The sequence below is a fragment of the Phalacrocorax aristotelis genome, chromosome 1 (genome assembly GCF_949628215.1).
Source record: "Phalacrocorax aristotelis chromosome 1, bGulAri2.1, whole genome shotgun sequence".
Lineage (NCBI taxonomy): Eukaryota > Metazoa > Chordata > Aves > Suliformes > Phalacrocoracidae > Phalacrocorax > Phalacrocorax aristotelis.
The window spans coordinates 31,231,233-31,253,755 of NC_134276.1; the positions used below are offsets into that span (position 1 = coordinate 31,231,233).

Genomic DNA, 22,523 nt, shown 5'->3' on the forward strand with positions numbered 1-22,523 from the left:
CTGGGCCAATAAATGCTTCATTTTTCTGTCTGAAGTAGAAGCACTTCAACATTTTGGCTAGAAGCACCTTCTGGCTGAACATCTTATGCCTGGCAGTGAAGGCTGTTAGGAGGCAGAGGGAATATGGATTTTGATCTCCGTGACATGAAAGGGAATTGTACCTAGCTCTCCCCCTTCTTGACTAAGCACTCTTGCATAATACAGGTTTCCATGGCCTTCCACCAGTTTTGGACTTGCATTTTGGCACCTGCCGCTTTCCCTGTGTGGAACTCTTGTTGCATTTGCCTTGAGCATCACCCTCCTGGACTTGTACACACTGCCTGCAGCTGAACAGCATCAAGCAGCTGAGGACTATATAGACCATAAGGATTTGGTGCATTTACTGCCAAGCAGTGATCTGAAAGCCTGTTTCATAGCTCTTACCCTGATGAACCTGAAGTGGCCAGTTGCTTTCCTGTCAGAGCAGATAGCTGGCAGAAATTCTGCTGATCTGCAGCATTCCTGGGGTCTGAGCAGGAGACACCCGGCACTCTCTGATGCCTGGTGACAAATGCAGGTTCCTAAGGGCCTTCACTGCTGAAGCCTAAGCTGCTGGTTTATATCAGGTTTTGGTGTAAATGCAGGCCCAGTCTCAGCAACTGACATGTTCCCCCTTCCAGCCAGCACTGTAACAGAGAGCTCAGCCAGTCTTTCTACCTCCAGGGCTCCTCTCCCACTGAAAGATAAGCCCAGTGAGCTATGGAGTTACTCACTCAGGCCCACTGCACATGTCTTCCATAGACATGCACCAAGTGGAGCTGCACAAGCTGTTAGGACAGTGTGTGAGGTGTCCCAGAGCCTCTAGTGAGAGGTCCAAGCCCCTAGCAAGAGAGGCAATCCAGCTGCTGAGAGCTGCTGTGGCCTAGGTAAGATAAAGAGCTAAAATCATTAAGGTGGGAAAAGGCCTCTAAAATCAAGTCCAACCATCAACCCAACACCACGAGGCCTCCTAAACCGTGTCCTGAAGTGCCACATCTACATGTTTTTTTTAACACCACCAGGGATGGTGACTCCACCACCTCTCTGGGCAGCCTGTTCCAATGCCTGACCACTCTTTCAGTGAAGACATCTTGCCTCATATCCAATCTAAACCTCCCCTGATGCAGCTTGAGGCCTTTTCCTCTTGTCCTATTGCTAGTAACTTGGGAGAAGAGGCCAGCACCCACCTCACTACAACGTCCTTTCAGGTAGTTGCAGAGAGTGATAACGTCTCCCCTCAGTCTCCTCCAGGCTAAATAACCCCAGCTCCCTCAGCTGCTCCTCATAAGGCTTGGTCTCTAGATGCTTCACCAGCAACTCAGTGTCCTTCTTGTAGTGAGGGGCCCAAAACTGCACATAGTACTCGAGGTGTGGCCTCACCAGTGCCTAGTACAGGGGCACAATCACCTCCCTGCTCCTGCTGGCCACACTATTCCTGATACAAGCCCAGATGCTGTTGGCCTTCTTGGCCACCTGGGCACACTGCTGGCTCATGTTCAGCTGTCTGTCAACCAGCACCCCCAGGTCCTTCTCCAGCAGGCAGCTTTCCAGCCACTCTTCCTATCCCATGCTGAAAGGGAGCCTTGCCTCCAGCAAAGGCTGGAATCCCTCAGCCTGTGGTCCATGAGGCCGCAGAGTAGCAACAGTCCAAGACAGCTGTGAGCATGATTGGTGCTGGGCAGACAATGTAGGACGAGGCTAAGGGAAAACCCAGGACAAGGTTAGCAGTTTTGGACATGTGGTTCAGCTGTAAGCCAAGCATCTCACAAGGCTATGACTTGGCCTGGCTCCCTGGGAGCCCCAGGGAGAGGCGGGCAGCGAGCCCAGCCCTCCTGACTCATGGTCCTGCACCACAGCACCTGACTTGCACTGGCCCCTCTTTCCAGGAATGTGAAAGGAGGAAAAACCATCAAACACCTTCCTATGGCATCAGTTGTGAGCAGCTTTGCAAAGCCACAGTACAAATAACCTTTTCTACCTCATGCTGTGTCACAGCACAAGTGGCAGGAGCGTGGGGAAAGTCTGTGCCCAGGGTGCAGTGCCAGATGAGCTCTGGCCAAGCCATGGCCATGCCCAGCTGTGCCACAACAGGGAGCGGGCTCCCCTCCAACACCCACACTGGGGTATTAGTATTGACTGGGGTAATGGGGACAGGGACAGGGGGTGTCCTAGCACACGCTGTGAGACAGCATTCTGCCTTGCATCATGCAGCTGAACGCTGTAATTCACCATTGCTACAAGACAACCATGGCTGGTTTTCATCACTATACGGCACCAGCAGCAGCCAAGAAGGCTTTGCTACTGAGCCTTAGCCCAAGGAAAGCATGGCACTGCCCTGGCCATCTGTGCGACTTCAGCTATCTGCTGCAGTGCAGCACATGAGGTATGGCTCAGGTGCATGCCCCATGCCACCTCACCCTCCTCCCTTGGGGTGCTTGTTTTGCTTCTTGCTAGTGCTGCTTGTAGAGGCTGTGAGCCTTTTCCCCATATGCAGATTTGGGAATGAAAGCCCGTTGTCCCATGGCCAAGCATGTAACCTACTAACTTGCCATGCCAGTAGACACCCCTAGCATGTTGAGGTTTTACAAGTAATTGGTCAACAAGCACCTGCCCACCAAGGTGACAGGCGTGAACAAATCCTTTGGTTGCATGAGAGGCACCAGCCCAGTCATGGCACCATAACGCAGCTCCTCACAGTTAAAGAAACAAAACCCACCCAACTCCCCAGTGCAGCTCTCCTGGGGAGAGCTACCAGTCTGCTAATGAATGGAGTTACTTCTTCTGAGGGCACAGAGAAGACAGGATCATGCCTCTGGGGCCATGAAAGTGCCTTGCTCAACTCTTATGAATAAAAGCCCTTTATTTCCAAATTGCTGGGTATGTTACCTCTACTAATGCATGGCTTTGGCAATGCCCTTCAGCTCGCTTGTAGAACAGCTGGCTTGACAAGAGTTCAGAGTGGATTTAAAAATACCCCTGTCAAAGCAGGGCCCGTTGCATCTGTTCAGAGCTTTGTGCAAACATGCACTCAGGGTTAGCTTTTCGGCAGGCGGCACACCCAGGCGCAGCCCTGCCCCAGCAACTAGCAGGGTGCAAACAACCGCATCGTTTGCTCAGGCAGATGGTCAGATGCCCAGCGGGCTCTGTGCGCGTGGGACAGGCGGGAGCCTGCAGGGAGCAGGTCTCATGAACTCCCACGGGGGAAGTGGAGAAAGGCACCTCCTCCCTATTTTAAAGCTGGGTGTGGGGGAAAAAATGATATTCACAGATGGACTTGCCTTGTGCCCAAGGAGTGTCGAGGGCAGAGCCACAATTAGCTCATGGGATAGAGCAGGTTGTTGCTGTGGGTTGACAGCAATGTCTCCTGCTTCCTGTCAAAGGCTCAAAGGAAGGGGGACAGGCCTACTGGCAAGCAAGACAGCAGCATCTCCCAGGGGGTGGCAGGCGCTGCTGAGGGAGGAGAGGCATGTGTTCATTCCAACAAAAGACCCAGCTCTCCTGCTAATACCATACTTTCAGCCATACAGACAGGCAACTTTCCTTCTGCCATTTTATTGCTTTTGCTGGATAAATCCATCTTGCTCCATGATGGGCATGAGAGACCAGCAGCAGGTGAATGTACTGGCATTCGTACTATTTTAACTACATCCTTCAGGTATCACTGAAAGGACATTGGGGTGGGGAATGTGTCTGTACTGGCATTTGTGTGACATGTCCCTAAGGCCTGGCTGCAGCTAAAGTTATTGTTCAAATGCTTTATGGTTTCCCGGGGCTTCTTTAACCCATTTTTTCCTCCCCTCCAAGTTAGACATTTAGCTGCCCTGGGGGAAAATCTACTGGCAAAGCAGTGAGGTGACCTCGCCAGAGGCAAAGTAAAAAGAGTTGAGCAATGAAGGCGAAGGAGAAAATGGCAGGCAGCCTGCAAAGGCTTTGGTTTTGTTAATATACTTCTATAGTTCCAGTGATTAATATGTTGCAGAAGTACCATCTACATGAAAGCTGGAACAGATGCCATCCCTTCAACAGTGATGGGAGTGCACAGTGGTCCTGTAGCTTCAGGAAGCCCACCCGGGTGCTGAGGCGCAGCCTGGCTCCTCGGCAAAACGAAGTGGAAAATTTCAGGTACAAAGAGATGATACTTCGAGTGCAGAAGATAAATGTCACGCTGCAAAATACCCGAGGGAAAGGCCACGCTCAGCTCTTTCCTCTGCATGTCTGTTCCTAGCCCAAACACCGGTAAGCCCGAGCTTTGCGAGGCAAGCAATGCCCTTTACCTCCAGGAGGCTCACGCCGGCCTCATCTTTTTGCTCTTCCCACTTAGTTTTGAGCCGTCTCAAGTGTTGTGGCATTTACAATGAGCACCGGCGCACCTTTGCCTTTTGCTGTCTGCAGCAGGAGGATTTTCTCCCCCGCGCCCCCGGTTCCTTTTTGCAATCTTCACGGTAAAACACACCCCTGCAGGGGCAGAGCCACCCCCCCCGCCCCCACGCGGCCGAGAAGGTCGGCACCCAGGCGGGTCTCTCGCCCCATTTCGCTGCTGGCAGCGCCCCCTCACGGCCGCCCTCAGTACTGCGCCGCCTCCCGATTCCTGCTGGCGAGCAGCAGGCGCTCTGCTTTTTTTGCAGGAGCTAAGGCAAAACAGCCCCAGTGTAGAGCTAGGGAACCAAACTGAGCAGCCGTCCCTGAGTCGGGCTCGTTAAGCCAGCCACAGAATCAGGACAGCAGCTCTTTGCCTCTTCTCTCCCTGCACCCGAGAATTTGCAGTGATGCCCTTCGCCTTCTCACCCAAGGGCTGTAGGCTTAGTGTATGACTGCGACCAGCAGTGTACATCACGGAGGCATGTCTGTACTCTGAGTTGCAAGGGAGCATTTGGGCCTGTCACAAAGGTAATGACCCCTCTCTTGGCCCTATTGGTATCCATCACGTTATCAGAAGGAGGTGGGTTCCAGCGGAATATGTCTTGTGCTGCCAGCCCCTTTCCCCTTCAAAGAAGGCACAAAACTGCAGAACGCTGAGCACCTCGGTCTGCCCGAGAGCGGAAAATGCTGAAAGACTGAAAAATCTGAAAGACTAGATGGTGCCTGTGCATATGTATGCAGCACACAAAACCGGCACATTAGATAGCCGTGCAGGTCTGGGAAAACACAAGGATCCCAAGGAAGATCAGCAAGTGTTTGACAACAGTTCTCTGCAATTACCTTTCTGTGAGAGTGGAGTTCAGCTCTGCATATGTGGCACTGTGACCACCTTCATTAATGATACAGTAACTCAGATCTATTAGAAAGCGACATGCACTGGCTGCTGCTTTTTCTAGTCTCCAAGCAATGTCACTTACTGGATCTAACAAATTAAAGCCAAACTGATAGTCGAAGTCTGGTTTGCAGACAGAATGGTTGAAACAAAAAAATCTATTTAGAGGACTGAAAAGCTTTTTCAGAGTAGTGCTCGCATTAATCATGGCTCTGGGAAGCCTGTCCCATTGCCAGCCCAGCCGACCATGTCCCACTGACTGCTCACTGTGTGTCTACAATGACGTTTTTAGTTCAAGAGCACTTCTGAAATGCATCTGCCATCTGTCCCCGCTTACTGCGCGTGGCTCTGTGACACAGGCCAGTCTTGGAGCGTTTTGAGTGGATTCCTTTCAGATGAAGTTGAACAGGGAAACGAACTGTAGGAACAGCTGTAATGCACTCCGCTGGCTCACAGGCCTTCAGTCCATGTGCCCAGGCTGGAGCTAGGCAGATGTAAAGCCCCTGAAGGGTCAGGCCTTCAGCCACACTGCTGACCAGCATAGCCCCAGTCGCTACAGTGATCCCCTCTGCGGTGACCACGAGTCAAGACTCCTGCGCATGCCCATGCAGGAAATCCAGGGCAGCGAGGCAGGGGGCGCGGCAGGGACCAGTTTTACTGCTGGATGGTCAAAGCTTTGCCCACTTTTAGCCTTTCCAACGAAGAAACAGGCCGTGGAGGTGGCAGCTCACGCAATGCTCTCTGAGGCAGCTCTTACTCTCCCGAGGAAGAGGGAATTAATACTCATTAATGCTCCCAGGGCCAAGGGAGGGGACCCCAGCCCTTCCCCTGGGCTGGCAGGAGGCACAGTCTCAGGTTGAGACAAACTCTTCAGGCAGAGCAGAGGAAGGTGATGCAGCTCAGCAAAAACGTGAGACTGCAGGAGCAAGGACAGCGCTTGGCTGGTAAAGGGTGTGAGTGTTTCAAAGCACTCTGTAATGTTTCAAATTACCCAAAGCACTTAAAAATACACTTCAGTACTTATTGTTGGATTAATTTATTAGCAGAAAACATGGGGTTTTTTGCTGTAAGGCAGACAACTAACAGAGAATTTCTTTAATTCTCAGTCAAGAGGCCAAATAATTACTGATAGTTAATACCTGCAATTAAAATGATTGCTCTGAAATGAATGGAAGAGAGCCAAAAAATGCATATGGAAATTTCACACAATATATAAAATATATAACTTTTACATTTCTTAATTTTAAATACATTGTTCTTTTTATGTAAGAAACAAACATCCTAGAGTTCATTTGCGAAATAAGCACCGGAGGAGATGTCCAATCTTCTTTGGCTCTCTCTGGTAAGCAGATGACATGCAGAGCAGCGCCTACAGAGTCCGTGGGTTGAGAAACCCCATTCACATTCTTTTTATTGTCCAGGATAAAGACCCTTCTTTCTAATCCCAGCAGAATTAAAAGAAGTAGAGTTACACTGATAATCAGAGCCTACAGAAATTTGTAAGCCACTGGAGGAAGCTGTAGAAATACAGCAAGATAGAGAAAAAGCCAGACTTCCAAGCCTTCAGCAAGTCCAAGTTTCACACAAAAATTGTTGTTTCAAAAACCATTAAAAGTACAGATCAAATTTTAACTCCTCATGAAGTACAGGTTACCAGCAGCATTCACTGCAGTGCAGTTATTTAATGTGCGTGATATTTGACTTGTATCTTGATTTACCTCTCCATGTACCCAGGCCACCTATGATGTTTCAGGGACTTTTCAATTTCAGCTGTTCCTATAAAGACACAGACTTGTTTACCAATTTTGATATCAGCTGACTGATCAGTATAAAACTTGAAGGGGCCTTAAACCTGCCTGGTTTTTTTCTCTGCTTCTACTTCAAGTAAAAGAGCATTGCCAATGGATTATGGAAAGGAGGTTTCAGTGAGCAGGGTGGACTTTTTACTCTAATCTGGACAGTGTTCTGATGTGTAGAAAAAACCAAGAGTAATTATCCTAACACAAGATGCTTGCAAGGAGCCGGAGGGAAAATATGCCTAAGTCAGATATTTATGTTTTAAAACCAGATTATAACCTTGCTTATAGAACACCAACATTTGACTTCAACCTCATATGGAAGTTACAAACAATGAAATTATATAATCCTTGATGAGAGGAAAAAACTGCCTTTCTGAGGTTTGTACAGCAACCAGACCAATAACGTAATTCCCAGGCCCCGGCCTCTGAATCTGACAGGCAAAGGCATACAGCTCTCACAGCTGGATCTGCTGGTCCTCAGTTCAGGATCCAGGTTCCTCCACGTGAGATTACAAGACCTGGTGAGGTGGCAGTTCACCTCTGTCCACCTGACCTACTGTGGAAAAGCACTCTTTTTGTGGTGTGATGCAAAAACGGATTTCAGCATCCTTCCCTTAGCTGACAGCGTCAGATTTGTCTCCTTCATTCACTACCTGATCCTGGGCAATGAAGCTGTATGCCCCCTGCTTAGCAAGAGAGCAGTGGTGCAGGAGGTCAGACAGCTGCCTGATGAGATTGCTGCTGCTAACTCTGCATGCACTGCACTCAACCAGCAGCCCTCGAGTAGTCTTCAGTCTAACCAGGCTCAGAGAAACAGCAGCTTCTCCAGCTCCAGTGAGAGTGAATTCTCATGGTGGTAAGAGGGTATATAAGCATTCCCCAGTTCTGAAGTCCCAGTGCTCAAGAATAAAATTATACTGTGAGCCATGGGGAATCACAGCTCCTTGCTGCAGCTCCAAACATCAAGAACCGAACCTTAAGTTATAGCACCAAGAACTGTACCTTAAGTTATAGGACCAGTAGCCAAACTGTGTGAGAACAGACTCCATATAATTAATGCCATGTTAGGATGCTTTGCACGCTATCCAGTCACAGCTTTGCTCCCTAGTTCCAACCTTTCCAAAGCCTAAAAGAAACAAACAGAACCTACAGCAGCATCCTAAGACATGATTCCCCTTCCTGGACTTTAAGGACAGCAGCAAAGACAAGAGACATGAAAGAACTGGGAGAAGGCCATTTATATATCCTACCAGCAGCAGCAGTAAAAGGTTTAAGGTGTTTGCACTTGAGAGCTGAGCAAGAGGAGTGAACAGAAAGTCTTGGGACTCCGCCCAAACAGCCAGCTAGAGGTCATATTCAAAGCAGCAAACAGATGGGAGTAAGGAGAGTGACCTCTCAAAAGATGCTGGGTACAACTCTCTGTTCTGGTTGCCCATTACCTACCTCAAAAGGTAGTAATCAAGTACTCAAAAGTAGGTAGTGAGCGCCCCCTCAAAACTAGCAACAACATTTGGCTGCAGTTTCACTGGCTGTTTTAAAGTCACCCTCGCTCCTTCGTGTGTAGTCTCCCAAGAGATTGGCACTTGAAAAGATTCAGGATGTTCCACTGCTTCCATCCTAGCTAAGAAACAAAACCTAAACACTAGCAATCTTCACATAGTGTGTAGGGGCCAGTGAGATGCACACAGCCAAGTTCTTTTAGGCCTGCATCCAGAAGCAGAGGAAAGCAAAGCTAATCTTTGTCTACATCAACTCGGCTGGGACGCACTTGAGGAAGCACACCGAGCAGCAATGCAAGTACCACAAGACAAAGTAGCTCTGCTGCTGTGGTAGTTGGAAAAGGGTACGTATGAGAGACAAGCTTGATCTCCAAATCACTTACCTAGCAGCGAACACCATCCCAATGGCTTTGTCTCCTTTATAAAAGCAGACTGAGAAGCAAAAGCCACTTTCAGGAACAGGAATAACTGCTAGTGATTATTTGTCTACCATTTGCTAGAAGATTCCCTTGACGACTGTACTTGAAGAACTAGGGCTTATTTCTGCATTCTACTAGCCCAGAACTTAGAAAACCATTCCCTCAATCCATACACCAGGCAAAAAAGATACTGTTTTATTATTACTCTGGTCTACCAGCAATAAATTTTCAGTATTTTTTAAAATGTGTTAACAATGATTAGCTACCCAGTTACTTTCACAGAAAATACAAGCAGCATTTTTTCCCCAGGAACTTCTAAATTAAAAAGACCTTCAGGTAATTCTGTAAAACATTTAAGACATCATAAATAAACTTATTCTAAAAATAACTTTCCAAACAATAAATAGAACTCTTCCTTATTTGAAAGTGCAAACAGGCTGCATTATAAAAAGTACAGAGCAAGACTGCAGAAGTGCTTAATTACTCAATAGTGACCAAGACACAGTTTCTTGGTTTGGTGCTGCTGGTCGTCTAGTGATTTTGTTTTCTGAGCCCCATCTAAAGAAAAAAAAAATGTGTGAAACATTAATACAATAGTAAGCATAGCCTAAATGCTCAACACATACAGGCACACTAGAGTAACACTGGGTGGGGAAGCTTGTAATCTTCCCCATACAGAGGAACATGCAATAATCATAGTAAAATAAACATACTAAGGGAAAATAGCAACTTAAAACAGTTCAGTGTTGAAAATGCAAGCATACCATCTCAAAGAAAACATTGTTAGAAAAATGAGCCTGGTTTAAGGTTGTCAAAGTAAGTACCCCAGGATGAATATTCCTCCAGCTGGGTCTAAAAACCATTAGCAGAGAGAGGGGCAAACAAACCCTAACATTTTGCAGTGATTACTTACAGCATAAGCACTGTTCCGAGCCCTTCCCTCCTCCCTTTGCCCCCAACTCACAAGGAAATCGCTAACAAAGAGACTTCTCCACTAATCTAGATCACTACATGTTAGGGATTAGCTTGTAGTACGTGGCTATTCATGTGCTACAAAAACCACCTTCAGTCTTTTTTATGCTCCTAGCATGGTGCTCCACGCTTTGAGTAACTGCCAACTCCCTATCTTTACACTCCATATCTTCCTGCTTGAGGCACAAAAATTATTTATCATCTTTTTCCACATTATTTTCCCTTCTGCATAAGAAACGTTTCAAGGACCGGTAGCTGACAGTAGATGCCAACGGTGGGTTCCTTTTGTAGCGCAAAAAGGCTTCAACATAAAACTCATCTAAACTCTGTTTTCAGATGACAGTTCCCTTGCTATAGGGGTGAAGCTGACAAGGACTTTGTGTCCTTTATATTATATATGGGTATATACTCACACAAAAATAAATGTTGATTGAAAAGCATTGGCATAGATTCTACTTCATAAAGGAAGCACTGAAATGTTCTGCAGAACATATTTAAATGACTTGGAAGAGTCCAATTTCTCTTGAAATAGAATGGCACTCTTTACAGAGCAAGAGCACAATATAAAAAACCTTAACTTAAAACATGATAAATAGTCTGAAATGACTGTGCAGAACAGCATACTGCTGGCCTCAATAATAGCATTACTAGATTCTGTAACCTCTGCGCGAATGCCAAGCATTTGTTAAAACACGCCTGTTTCTGACTTTCCATTAGTTCATCTATTCAAAAAGCTCAGAGAAGTTTTCATAGCAAAATTTAACTAATCAAAATCAAGATTAATTAAGACTAATCAATCCCAGAGGGATTCAGGTTTGTTTAAAACTTGATCTCACTTATTGACTTCAGTCATAATGAAAAAATACTTACTTTCCCTGGCTGTGGGGTCATGGAGTTCAAGGGCATTATTTTGCAATGGTTGCCACTGGTAAAAGAAGAGGAAAAAGTTTACTTTCTCCAGAAGACAGGAGAAAGAGCAAAGGGAGAAAGAAGAAGTACCCTACAGGCCTCCCCCTCCAACACACACTTGCTTTGAGGATAAACCGGTATTAAGGGATGCGTGGCCATTTACTCCCTCGAGAAGGGGGAAGGGGAAACGAGCTTGCTCACACCAACAGTGCTGCAGTTTGTCATGGTTGAGCACCTGAGTGCAGGTGCACTTGCCACCTTCAAAGCCTACTGCAGCTCTTTCAGGAGCTGCTGGAAGGGCCTACAAATCACAGAGTAATCTCCCGTATCAGCTGCCACGCTGTGACAGGGAGGCTTGGAGAGAACTTCAGAGTGCAAAGAGACCACCTCAAACAACAGCAAGTAGAGGGAAATCTGCAAGGCAATTACAGAAAACAGACAGGCTTGGCCCCACCATCTGGCATATGGCACAGCACTTCTCCCCAGTGTCATGACAGAGCAACCTCTCAATTCCACTCACTTGACTAAACAGCACAAGGAAACACTCCTCTGTGCTGGCTGCAGATGACAGCAGATGACCCTTGTCCCAAAGCTGCCCAGAGTTTTTAGAATATAGTACATTTAGACACTTACTGTAAATTTGCTTACACCCTCAAGTTCACCAAACTTCATATAGGATATGTCTGCTTTCTTCTTGCCAGCATCAGCATCTCCTGCATAGATCTGTTTGATACCAGCCCCTTTAATCAAAGGGACGCATTCATCACATGGGCATTTTGTCACAAATATCATGCTTCTCTCATCTGGCTTTATATCCCGACACCTACAAACAGTCAGAAAACAGAATTTCAGAGTTTATACGTTGATAGTTTTGAATGGTGACAAACTTAACTCACAAGAGCAAGCAAAGGAGTATTGTGCTATTTACTCTCAGAAAGAACTTATTCTTAATCAAGGGCACAAGTAGACAATGATCTCTGGTTTGCTTTTATTACCTGTGAACAAAACACCCATCCCACCTCTCCACACGTATCATTGTTGGAAGCCTCAACAACTGCCACACTTCCAAACTTCAGGTATAAGATGGTCCTAGCAGAAAGCAGCAGCAGTGGCTTGTATCTGAAGGATAGCTGCCATGCATTGGAGTGAATATCACTTAAGAAATCTGAAGAAACCCCAGGAGCTGGCTGTGTTCATGTTCTCCATCATAGGCATAAACAAGACCATGACTGCAATCCACACTTCATCACAGTGACATCATGCATTTGTCATGGAAGTGCCTCTGAACTATCTCATTCTTTTCTGTGGTAAAAATAAACCCATTACCTGAACGTCAAGGCGTTCTGCTCCGCATGTATAATGTATCTGAACTTTCTGATTTCCCGATCTTTTTGTTTATCATCCATGTGTGGAAAATCAGCATATTCAGATCCAACAGGAAAGGCATTGTAACCACAGCCTACAAAATACATTTTTCCTGTTCCATCACAGCTTCTCTGCAACAGTAAGCAAAGCATCAAATGTGGATATGTTTAAATTGAGTACTGAGTCAAAGTGTTTTGCAATGTGTACTTGCACATTATCAGTTCATGCCCAGTTACAGCAGTTAGAAGAGACCTCAGTTCTTGCTAACTGCTCCATGTCTGTATGGAACTTTTCCACTAAGCTCCACAGAAGCCATACGGGCAGGCTGTAACACCGCAGGCAACACACTGCACCAGGCTTTAGAGGCTTTCCTTTTAGCAAGTAATACTGACAGCAGGAACAAATAGTCTGAAGGATTTAGTCCTTAAGCCTTTCTGTGATGTACAAAATTAAAGACAGCTGGAGTTAGTCCCTGATGTGCCAGAGACTGTGCTTCACCTGTCTCTCAACAGACCCAGTGACCAGTGGGCTGATCAAGTAGCAATTGCGATTGAAATCAGAACAAGGAACAAAACAGCAGTAAGCAGCTGATGGCTGAAGTGCTAAAAACAAATGAAGAGTATGTTGCAGCTGCATGAAGAATGAGGCTTCCTGGGATTGGTAACATGCGTAATCAGCGGCGTAAAGAAATAAAAACTTTATGTTTGAATGGGAAAAAGCGCGGTAACAGCGTTTGTAGAAAAATATCACATTGATCCAAAAAGGAATGTACTAAAGCCAGTACCACTTTTCAGCTGCAACAAAAATCCTCAACAGATTGTCAGGCTATGATTGCACTGAGACCTCTCCAGAAAAGAGCTGCAAAGAGGGACCATGCAGCAGAGGCACACGCTGCCTGATCAGCAGCTGTGGCACAACTTTGTAGCCAGGACACCTGGAATAAGTGACCATGACTAGGGAAGGAAGCACACCGAAAAGCTAGGCAGAGACATGGTGGTGTTACTAAACTCATTTATACTTCCCCTTCATCTTGATCGCATAACAATGAGCCAGTCATTAACTTAGTTACTAAAGAATGAGAAGTGGAAGCTTTCTATAGCGCTATGCATATGAAAAATGCACATCTAAACTTAAAATAACAAACTCAACACATATACAAGTGTATGAATCGTGAGTGTATTAAAAAGTAACTTTTTCAATACTTACTGATTTTTCTTCTGCCCAAATAATAGCTCCAACTCCTGTTTTATGATCCTCTAAAATACATAACATTTTAGAAGTAAGTAACAAATAAAGCACTGCTGAGTTACCTGTACATTAACATATGACATCCTAGAGTAAGGAATAACATTCATTGTTGCTTCATGGACAGGAGAAAAGAAATGCAGAAAGATTAAAAGCTTCAAAGTCACAAGTCTAGTGCAAAAGCTGGGTGTGCTTTAAGTGCAAGGCCAGTCATTCTAAGACTTTGCTACATACATTTGTTCACAAATACAAAGAAGCAATCAATACATATATCGGATAAGAAAATGTGTGTCACAAATATATGTGGACAGGTTCACTGATCTGAGATGGACTGCTAAAAAACTTCTTGTTCTTCACTGCCTAATTTAATTACTTAATTTCTGCCACCCCTTAAGTTTATGGTTCTGTGGTCTGAATTCCTATCAAAATTATTTGTATTTTATACCTAATTCAGAGACAAAATGTTAACAGTTGGATTTTGGGCGTGTTTCCTATAACCACCACAGGAAAAACGAAACAGAACTTTCATTATGTGACTTGGAAGATTTTTGTGGAACTTGGAAATCTTCCCCAGTAGCTATTGATGAGAGTCTTGACCAGTTAAAACAGAGCGTATCAATGAGAAAAAAATGTTTCAGGCTTCCAGTGATTAACATTGTAGAAGACACTGTTTCAATTAACCATTTCCACCATCCTTAGTGTCACTACCATATACAATCACTCAAAGAGGGACTTTCCTGCCATATATGTTTTATGAGGGCTGACTATTTATATTCTGCATATTTATTAGTCACTGATGTAATTAAGCCAGCATAGAAAACATCCTATGATCTTGCTCCCCTTCTGTCTACCTATATAATAATGTAAAGCATCTAAATATGTGTGTGGGTGTTGTTATTTATTTTAATGTCATTACAGGACTGAAGTGGAGTAAGAGTTTGCTCAAAAGCCAGACCTGACTTCAGGCTGAACAGCACAGATAAAACTGAATTTTGCTGCCCCAAGAATAAGTACTCAAGCTTGGTCATTCTATCTTCCTCTGTACAACAGTAGTTGTACAAGAAACTTAAAACTGCTGCCACAAAACTTCTGAATTACTTCTGAAAATGCAGTCTCCTCTCCAACATTTGGCGACCAAATTTGCGGAGACTACCCCCCAAAAAAAAACCCCAAACCCAAAACAACAACAAAAAAAGAAAGGTTCTAAGATATGAAGGTTCACCTTTACAAATAACAAAGTCTGAGTAAGTCAAAAGGCACATTCAGCACCTGACTTGATAGGTTAGTTTTGTGTGTGCGTGTTGGGGGAATAGTTTTGTTTGAAGCTTTAAATAGGTACTATTTATTTGTTTACAAGGGATTTAAAAAACCAACTATCCTATTGAGGTGAAAAAAAACATCACTAAGGAATACCACCTTAAGGCTTCATATTCTGTTCTCTGGAAGAACTTAGCAGTTTACTGCATTGCCACCCAGACAGAATAAAGTAGCTAACAGAAGTCATCTGTATCAAAAGACAGTCAATAACTACCCTTCCACCCTGAAAGCCCGTACATCAAGACTCCAGCATCTTTGCAAAGAAACGCCCCATCAGATATATAATCACTTTCACTAAGAAGATTGGAACTAGGAAATTATATTAACTGTACTTTATGCCCTACTGGAAGGATATTATTTCACTGCTATTTTCTGAAAGTGTACATAGTATGCTTAAACTATTGGCACTTATTTGATAACGGAAACATCTTGTGAAACCTCCATTAAAAAAAAGCCTCACAGCATCTTGAAGAATTTAAATGCCATTGTATTCTATTTTCAAATAGGTGCCGGACATGTTGTCAGGACAGACTTTGCTACCACTGTATGTGAAATACCTGCCCCGATTTTCTCTTGGAGAGCTCATTGCTTTCACACACAATACTATGTATCCCTGTGGAGTTTTTACTACTGCTGCTGCTCCTGTTTCACAGATGTAGGAATGGAATTCAGCAGCTTGCTCAAGGAAGTATTTGGAAGAAATAAGACTGAAATCAGGAATGAACTCTACTCATGAGACCCATTCTTCCTCCACTACTGTAACAACTCACCTGTCCGGTATTCAAGTAGTCTGGCTTGTGTCATACAGTGCCTTGCAATTTCTTGGGGCAAACCCTGATGGTCTGTTTCATTTGTTTGCTGTGATTCACTATTGCAAAATCCAAAGCGTCCAAAGACAGGGACACTGGCAGCCACTGTCGCCAAGACCAAGACAAGATCTTTCATATTTTGCCTAAGGTTGCTGAAGTACGGATTTTCACAGAGGTTCTCCAGTCCTATTGTCATCAATATTTGCTTGTGCATTTCCTCATTTGAAATTAGGAATAAATTTTCATACTCTTTTATTCTTTCTTGTCTACACGCAGTATAAAAGTCAGTATTCGAGTTAGGCTCATATTTTGCTATTTTTTGAATAAAATCAAACTTGGTGGAAGTTTCTTCAACAAATTGCACCATATAGCACACCAAGGGCTGAAGCAACACACACACACGGGCACGACTATTTGACTTCAGTCTTTCTACTGCTTTGGCGTCTAGCTTTGCATCATCGGTAGTCATAGGATTGGACGCCTCAGTCTGCAAGCTGATTTCAGGATCTGCAGGCCAGTAAGAAATCCTGTTCACTCCAGCTGGAAGAGAAGACAATGCAGCAAAAGGAACCATGCAAACACAGTGGAACATAAACCTCATTTTCAACAAACTATTGCCTAACCCTGTTTTTACTCCTTTAAGGACATGACCGCTGTTTCAGTGGCATCTGGACAACAAAAATGCTAGCACGTGAGAGTATCAAGAGCTTATCAGACTTGATAATCAGATTATAGACAAAAATTGGAATTTCCTAAGTTCCAAAATCATTGTGGCAGCCTAATTTTGCATCTTACCTAGAGCAGATGCATTAATACCACACAAAAAAGTTAGCACTAACAGAAGTTGCTGCTGAGATTAAAAACCAATACCTGCAGAAGGGCTGTACCTGCAGATCCCATTTCAGGAAATGAATAGTCTGACTTGTCTTCATCTCACTCAGGAAAAGGAAAGCCTAAAGTACTCCCTGTGATTTCTGCATAAAGCCCACCCTTCTTCTGGTGCCACTGACAAGCAATGGGAGGGCAACGAAATATGTAGCAATCTAGGCCTAGCCATCAGGCTTAGGGTTGCTCTGGCAAAGTGCAACAGGTATGTCAGAATCTCAGCAGTGCATCCCAACCAAGAGACAACCACCACCAATAATAGTAGTTGCAGAGAGGAACAGGGTCTTGGTAGCAAACCCTAGTTTCTGGATCATCAGCTCCAGGAAATGCACATTCAGTACTCTTCTCGGCCCTGTGGAAAATATCAGTGCAGGCTACACAAGTTAGGGATTGGCATTCACAACTGGGACAGTCCAAAAGGAAAACAGGCCTTCTGATACCACCAATCACAAGCATAACATTTACTCCTACTCTACTACAGTATTTGTTACTGTATATAATACTATATATACACTGTATATGTATTATACAGTATATACACTATATATTATATATAAACATATAATATATAAAATATAAAAATAATATTTTAATATACAACAGATAATACTACAGTAATTTCTTACCATTTACAATCATTTTTAAACAAGTTGAACATGGTTTTCTGGAAAAATAAAGATCACAGTTTTTAAGTCTTGATCCGTGTTTAATGAGTGCAATCTGGCCAGCATGCAGGTCTGTACTGGAACAATGAAGACCGATAATCTTCATGTTTTTCACCACAACTAGACCGCTCTTCTTTACCTACAGAAAAATGCATTACTATTATTACTATTTCACTTTTTTCCCCCAACATGAAGTCCACAGAGGTGTTACAGCTCTTCCTTGGGTAACAGTAATCAGCCAGGATCAGAGCATATAGCTCTTCAGTACAAACCATGATACGAATCACTAAACAATCTCTGTTACACTTCCCCTAAGCAGTATTTTCTTTTCAGTGGTTTCTACATGTGCATGTTAATACCAGAGTGCTGTGCCTCTGTCAAACTTCAAATAGGGACTGGCTGCAAATTCCTGATTTTCCTGGTCATTGCTTTGCCCATAACAAAACCCAGGAGCAGCACAGAAAATTCTGTCAATCAAAGCTGAAAACCCATCTGAATCATCTGGCATTTGGAAACGCTCATGAATTTGATTTCTGCTTAAGCTTGACCACCCTGGGAGCCAATAGATTCTCTAGCTTTATTTCTGTCTCTTCATTTATAGGAATGAATCCCGGTTCTAAAGAATCTTCCATAGAAAAAGTCTGCATACCGCAGTCAAGAGCTCTTACATCTGGATTCCCATATATTGTGAGGAAACTGGATACAGGCTACTTTGATGAAGGTGATGAAACAGATCTCATTATGCAATCCAGCTCCTACCACAGTGCTGTTGCCTTAGATCTGTAAATTATTCAATTTCTTTGCAGTTGCAGAAATGAGGCTGTACTAAAGCCCTACCTATAACCCAAGTGCCATTCCTAACTGAATTACTAAATTTGAAACTGCTTTTGAATTCTATATAGCACTGCTCATCTATCCCTCTTTCAGATCTAGTCTGGGACATACCAAGCTCTGAAAATTAGGCCTAATTGTCACTCAAATTATTTTCCTATCTTTTCTTGTTCTGGCTGATACATGTGCTATGGGTCTTAGCACACGGGTATGCTCTGCACAAAGCAGCGATCATTTTAAAGAATACAGTAAGAACTCTGATCACAAAAGGAAACACCCTGTTCCAGGACATTCTGTAAATGCCCCTCTACTTGGAAGTGTAACTGGCAGCTACTTAGAAAACCCATTCTCAAGGACAGTTTCTTTTCATTGTAACTACGGTAGTTATCCGCAAGCTCTTGATCAGCAAATGTTTCAAGCAGTTCTGTGCACCTCCACTGTACAAGAGAACTCTTCTACAGTCATGAACAGCGTCATCTTAAAGAATATCTGAACACCACCAACCACACTGATTTTAAAGTTATAATCAGTATATACTAAGAAGTGCACAGTATACACCATACCTCCTTTGTTGTGCTCTTCAAAATACCCACCAGCATTTTTTACTGTTTGATTCATCTGTTGGGGGTATACCTTACCTTTCAAAGTTTTTCAGAAATAGCATGCTATTTAACCATTTTGCTATTTTTCTCCCACCAGTGGATTTTTTTTCCACTTCTAAGAAATACTTGAAAAACATTTATCAGCCATTCCCCCCCGCCCCGCCCCTGGACTATCTGTCATGTAAAAAGCAGTTACGTTAAATTCACTGCAGGAGCTATTAGCATCTATCTGTTCAGAACAACCAATTAATGGTAAATGTAGACATTTTACCTGCGATTTTTTCTGTTGCTCAGCTGAGGGAAAGAGCTCCATCCAGAGACTGAACAAAGTAAAAAGGTTGACCTTAGAAAGTCTTGGCATTTGACCTGTCATTAGAAGAAAAAAAGAGAAATATTTATTCAAGAATATTTATAAAGAAACCCCATGTTGCTGAACAATATTTTCCAAGTCTTCTACACCACAGCTGCTACAGAAGCTGGCTCTTCAACCACTTCCGGTATTACAGCGGCTAAATCAACACAGTCCTCTTCAGGGGCACTAGCTATCAACTCAGAAGGCTCACATCTGGATGCAGAGATAAGATCCATGCAACTATAGAACGTGGTGAAACTTTCACTGAAATTCAGTGAGTTTATCCTACTCGGAGGTGAAGAGAAGAAACCACAGATCAGATCCCACATAACTTAGTGTGCTCAAATGATTCACAGATGCTCACAGAAATCTGAGACATAGCTTGTGATTCAGGCTCACCACAGAAGACAGCAAAAATATCTAGGCACACATCATGATCTTACACTGACACCCGCAGCAAAAGTGGACGAGCCATTGTGAAACCTTCCAGTTATATCAGTTCTGGAGAAACCTGCTTCTGGATTTTTACAGTCTATTTAGATTTTGGTTAGATTTTTACAAAAATTTAAACCTATTGCTCAGGCTGTCACTTCTGACTAAATAACCAAAGAGGCAGCGAAGAAGCCCTTTTTGGACCACCACCTTGTGCTGTGTTGTGCTTCTACTCAAAATCTGGGCATTGCCCTGTGAGGGCCAGTGCTCAGCATTACTCAGTGTCCCACAAATGAAAAAGGAGGAAGTACTGCATTGCTCACGAATGCTTGCACCATTCCAGATGTAAAGCTGTCTTGCCTCACAGTTGGAAAGAAGTTAAGTTTTCGAAAAAGCTCCAGTCCCTATTTCAGGGGTGTTCACAGAGAGCTATAATGAACACACATTCCTCTGCAGGTCTCACGTGTGCTGTCTGACAATAGTATTATTTCTGTTATTATCCCTTTCCGCAAACGTTAAAGCTTTTGCAAAGGAGGAGAAGGCAGAGGCAAGACTAGAACAGAGAAAAACATTTCTTTAAGTAGTTCCAGTAGTTTGGAAGAGATATAATCAGATCCTAAGATTGCTTCGGTGGAGGAGAGGGATAGTTTAATGACGTGTCTGTGAACCCAAACAATTAGGGCAGCAGATAATCATGTGCAATCCATGACTAGAATACCATTTTCAGAGCAGCTTTCTTCACACAGAAGTGAGAGCAAAATTACTAGGGATTTTGGAAGGCAACTATAGCAGCCCCATCTGATGCCACATCTGATGCCTCAGGCTGCCCAGCTACGCTATCCCACTGCGCACACGCACTGCAAGGGGCACCGGGCACCTGGTCAGCACAATCAGACATGCGTGCTAGAAATGTACATGGCAAGTAGCACACATGGAGATTTGTTATCACCTGTACTAAAAACCAACTGTAAAAGCAACTCTACAAGCCACATCTAAACAAGCAAAATTTGTTTTCTTAAATGGGCATTTGGGTTCATTCTCATTACAGTCTCTGTTCATGCCTGTTGTAGCACATACATGTGCTACAGTTCTCAAATGGCAAGCTAAAATAAACAGTACAATTTCCACCAACTCACACGTATAATGTCTTGTTTTCTAAAATGGATTACAATTTGGCATACAGAGTAGATTTAAAACAGAATATACCAGAAATGAGTTTGAATTACTGTTTGTTTTCTTGGACCTAATCCGAGTGTGATCTTGTCAAAGACATGGGAAACAAACGGAAGAATTTACCGGTTCACAACCCTGTTGAGAATTGACATGAATTTATAATGAGAAGCAGGAAAATATTATGATGAAAAAGGAAAGACCCGTGGTCATAGTTGTTATATCTAGGTATCCGCATCTTTGTTCACTTATGTAGTTAAATGTTCCCTTAAGTTCAACAGAGCGAAGAGAATACTGATTAAAGTGGCCTGGAAAAAAGGTAGAAGACATCTTACAGAATTTAAAGCAACTACAGAAGGTGGGGGAAGAAAAGGAATCAGACTCTTTGCTACTGAGAGCAAAACCGTGTATGAAAGGAATGCTCTTTTCAGGTGCATCAAGTCCTCACAGCTTCCCTACTTTATACTGCTTCCCTCCTTCACACAAAGGTGTGATTTTATTCCTTCAGGTTAGGGATCTCGCTCCAGTGAAGCAAGGCATACTCCAGGGAAAGCATGCTATTAAACCCTGTATGTGTTGGAAACCTTGATGTTCCTGCACCTGCATGCAAAACGGAGCAGGGTACTGCCCATCCGGATATGGCTCAGATACAGGTTGCAATGTAATAGTCCCTAGTTCAGAGGCTTGTAAGGAGCCACCCTACAAGAACGAAACTAATACTGTGCCTTGACACCATAAGGAAGGAGGAAATCAGTGACATCACTCTCCTATCTGGGAAAAGGAAACTAGAAATGATTTGCGTGATTTACTTTCTCTTCTCACTGGGAAGCAGGGTTTCCACAAAACTAGAAACAAGACCCATGTACCCATCAAGGAGACCCGGCAGCCCTGTTGTGGAGCTATATACACAGCCCATCGGCGATCTGTACGTATACACTACTCCCCTGGGACTGCAGCGACGGGATCTATGAAATCTGTCAAAATCGTCTTCATCTGGGCATCCCCCACCTTGTGAGAAAGTTGCTCTCTGCTAAATCCCTAGGGTTGGTAGGAACACCCCTCAGAAAGCAAGCATTTTTGTACACATTGCGTTTTATACACATTAAATATACATGGTCTAGAACTGGAAGAAGGAATCATGTTGACGGACGGGGGGAGGAATGCAAGATACAAGCGTAAGTTATCAAAAGGCCTTATGGGCGCAGGCAAGCGGCGGGCATGGAGGGGGGGATACTTGATTGTCTGTAGCGTGCAGGAGCGCTGTGAGGGCAGGAAGGCAGGAGCCCTCCGGACAGCCCCGGGGAGGCGAAGTCTCACAAGCGCCCTGGGGGGAGGGCAAACCGGGCGGTCCCGGCCGCTTCGTTAAACACCCCGAAGCACCCAGTCGGCGAGAAGAGACCGGCGAGAGGCCGGTGACCCCACACACCTCCCCCCCGCCCCCGGTGCGGTGCGGTGCGCTGGGGTGCAGTGCAGCGGGGCCGGGCCGGGGCCTGCCCCGGCTGTGAGGGAGCCGCTGCCCCGCCGCGGTGGGGAGCGGACCGGGCCGGGCCGGGGGGCTCACCTGCCATGCTGTCGGTCTGCGTGCTGGCCGCGCTCACCCGCGGCCTCCCCGCCGCCACCTCCTCTGTGCCGTGCATCGGTGCCGGTGCCGGTCCCGGAGCGGGTGCGGGTGCAGATACGGATACGGGTGCGGGTGCGGGTGCGGGTGCGGGTGCGGGTGCGGGCGCCGCCCGGTGCCCCCCGCCCCGCCTCCATGGCCGACCCGCTCCTCCCTCAGGGCGTCGCCGCGGCGGGGGCGTCGGCATGGCAACCACCGCCGACGGGCGGGCGCCTCGGCCAATAGGCAGCAGGAGTGGGGGGAAAGGGAGGGGCTTGCCGTGAGGGGGCGGGCCGGCGGCTGAGGCGCGGCGGCGGCTCCCGGCGGGGGGCGGTCTCCCTCCTCCCCAGCGGGGCTTTAACGTGGAGCTCCAGCTTGCCGCTCCG

At 45.1% G+C, this 22,523-nt stretch overlaps 1 protein-coding gene across 1 annotated transcript; it reads right to left on the reverse strand.

Annotated features, from left to right (window-relative positions):
• Positions 1-6,287: 6,287 nt before the first annotated feature.
• On the reverse strand, positions 6,288-22,309 carry CDADC1 (cytidine and dCMP deaminase domain containing 1). Its single transcript, XM_075086437.1, has 9 exons — positions 22,102-22,309; positions 18,858-18,952; positions 17,115-17,292; positions 15,565-16,143; positions 13,439-13,488; positions 12,194-12,363; positions 11,501-11,690; positions 10,829-10,883; positions 6,288-9,544 (listed from the first exon to the last, which is right to left on the reverse strand). Exons 1-9 carry the CDS (start codon positions 22,175-22,177, stop codon positions 9,471-9,473), a joined length of 1,467 nt encoding a protein of 488 aa, XP_074942538.1. The 5' UTR covers positions 22,178-22,309; the 3' UTR covers positions 6,288-9,470.
• Between the last annotated feature and the right edge of the window lie 214 nt (positions 22,310-22,523).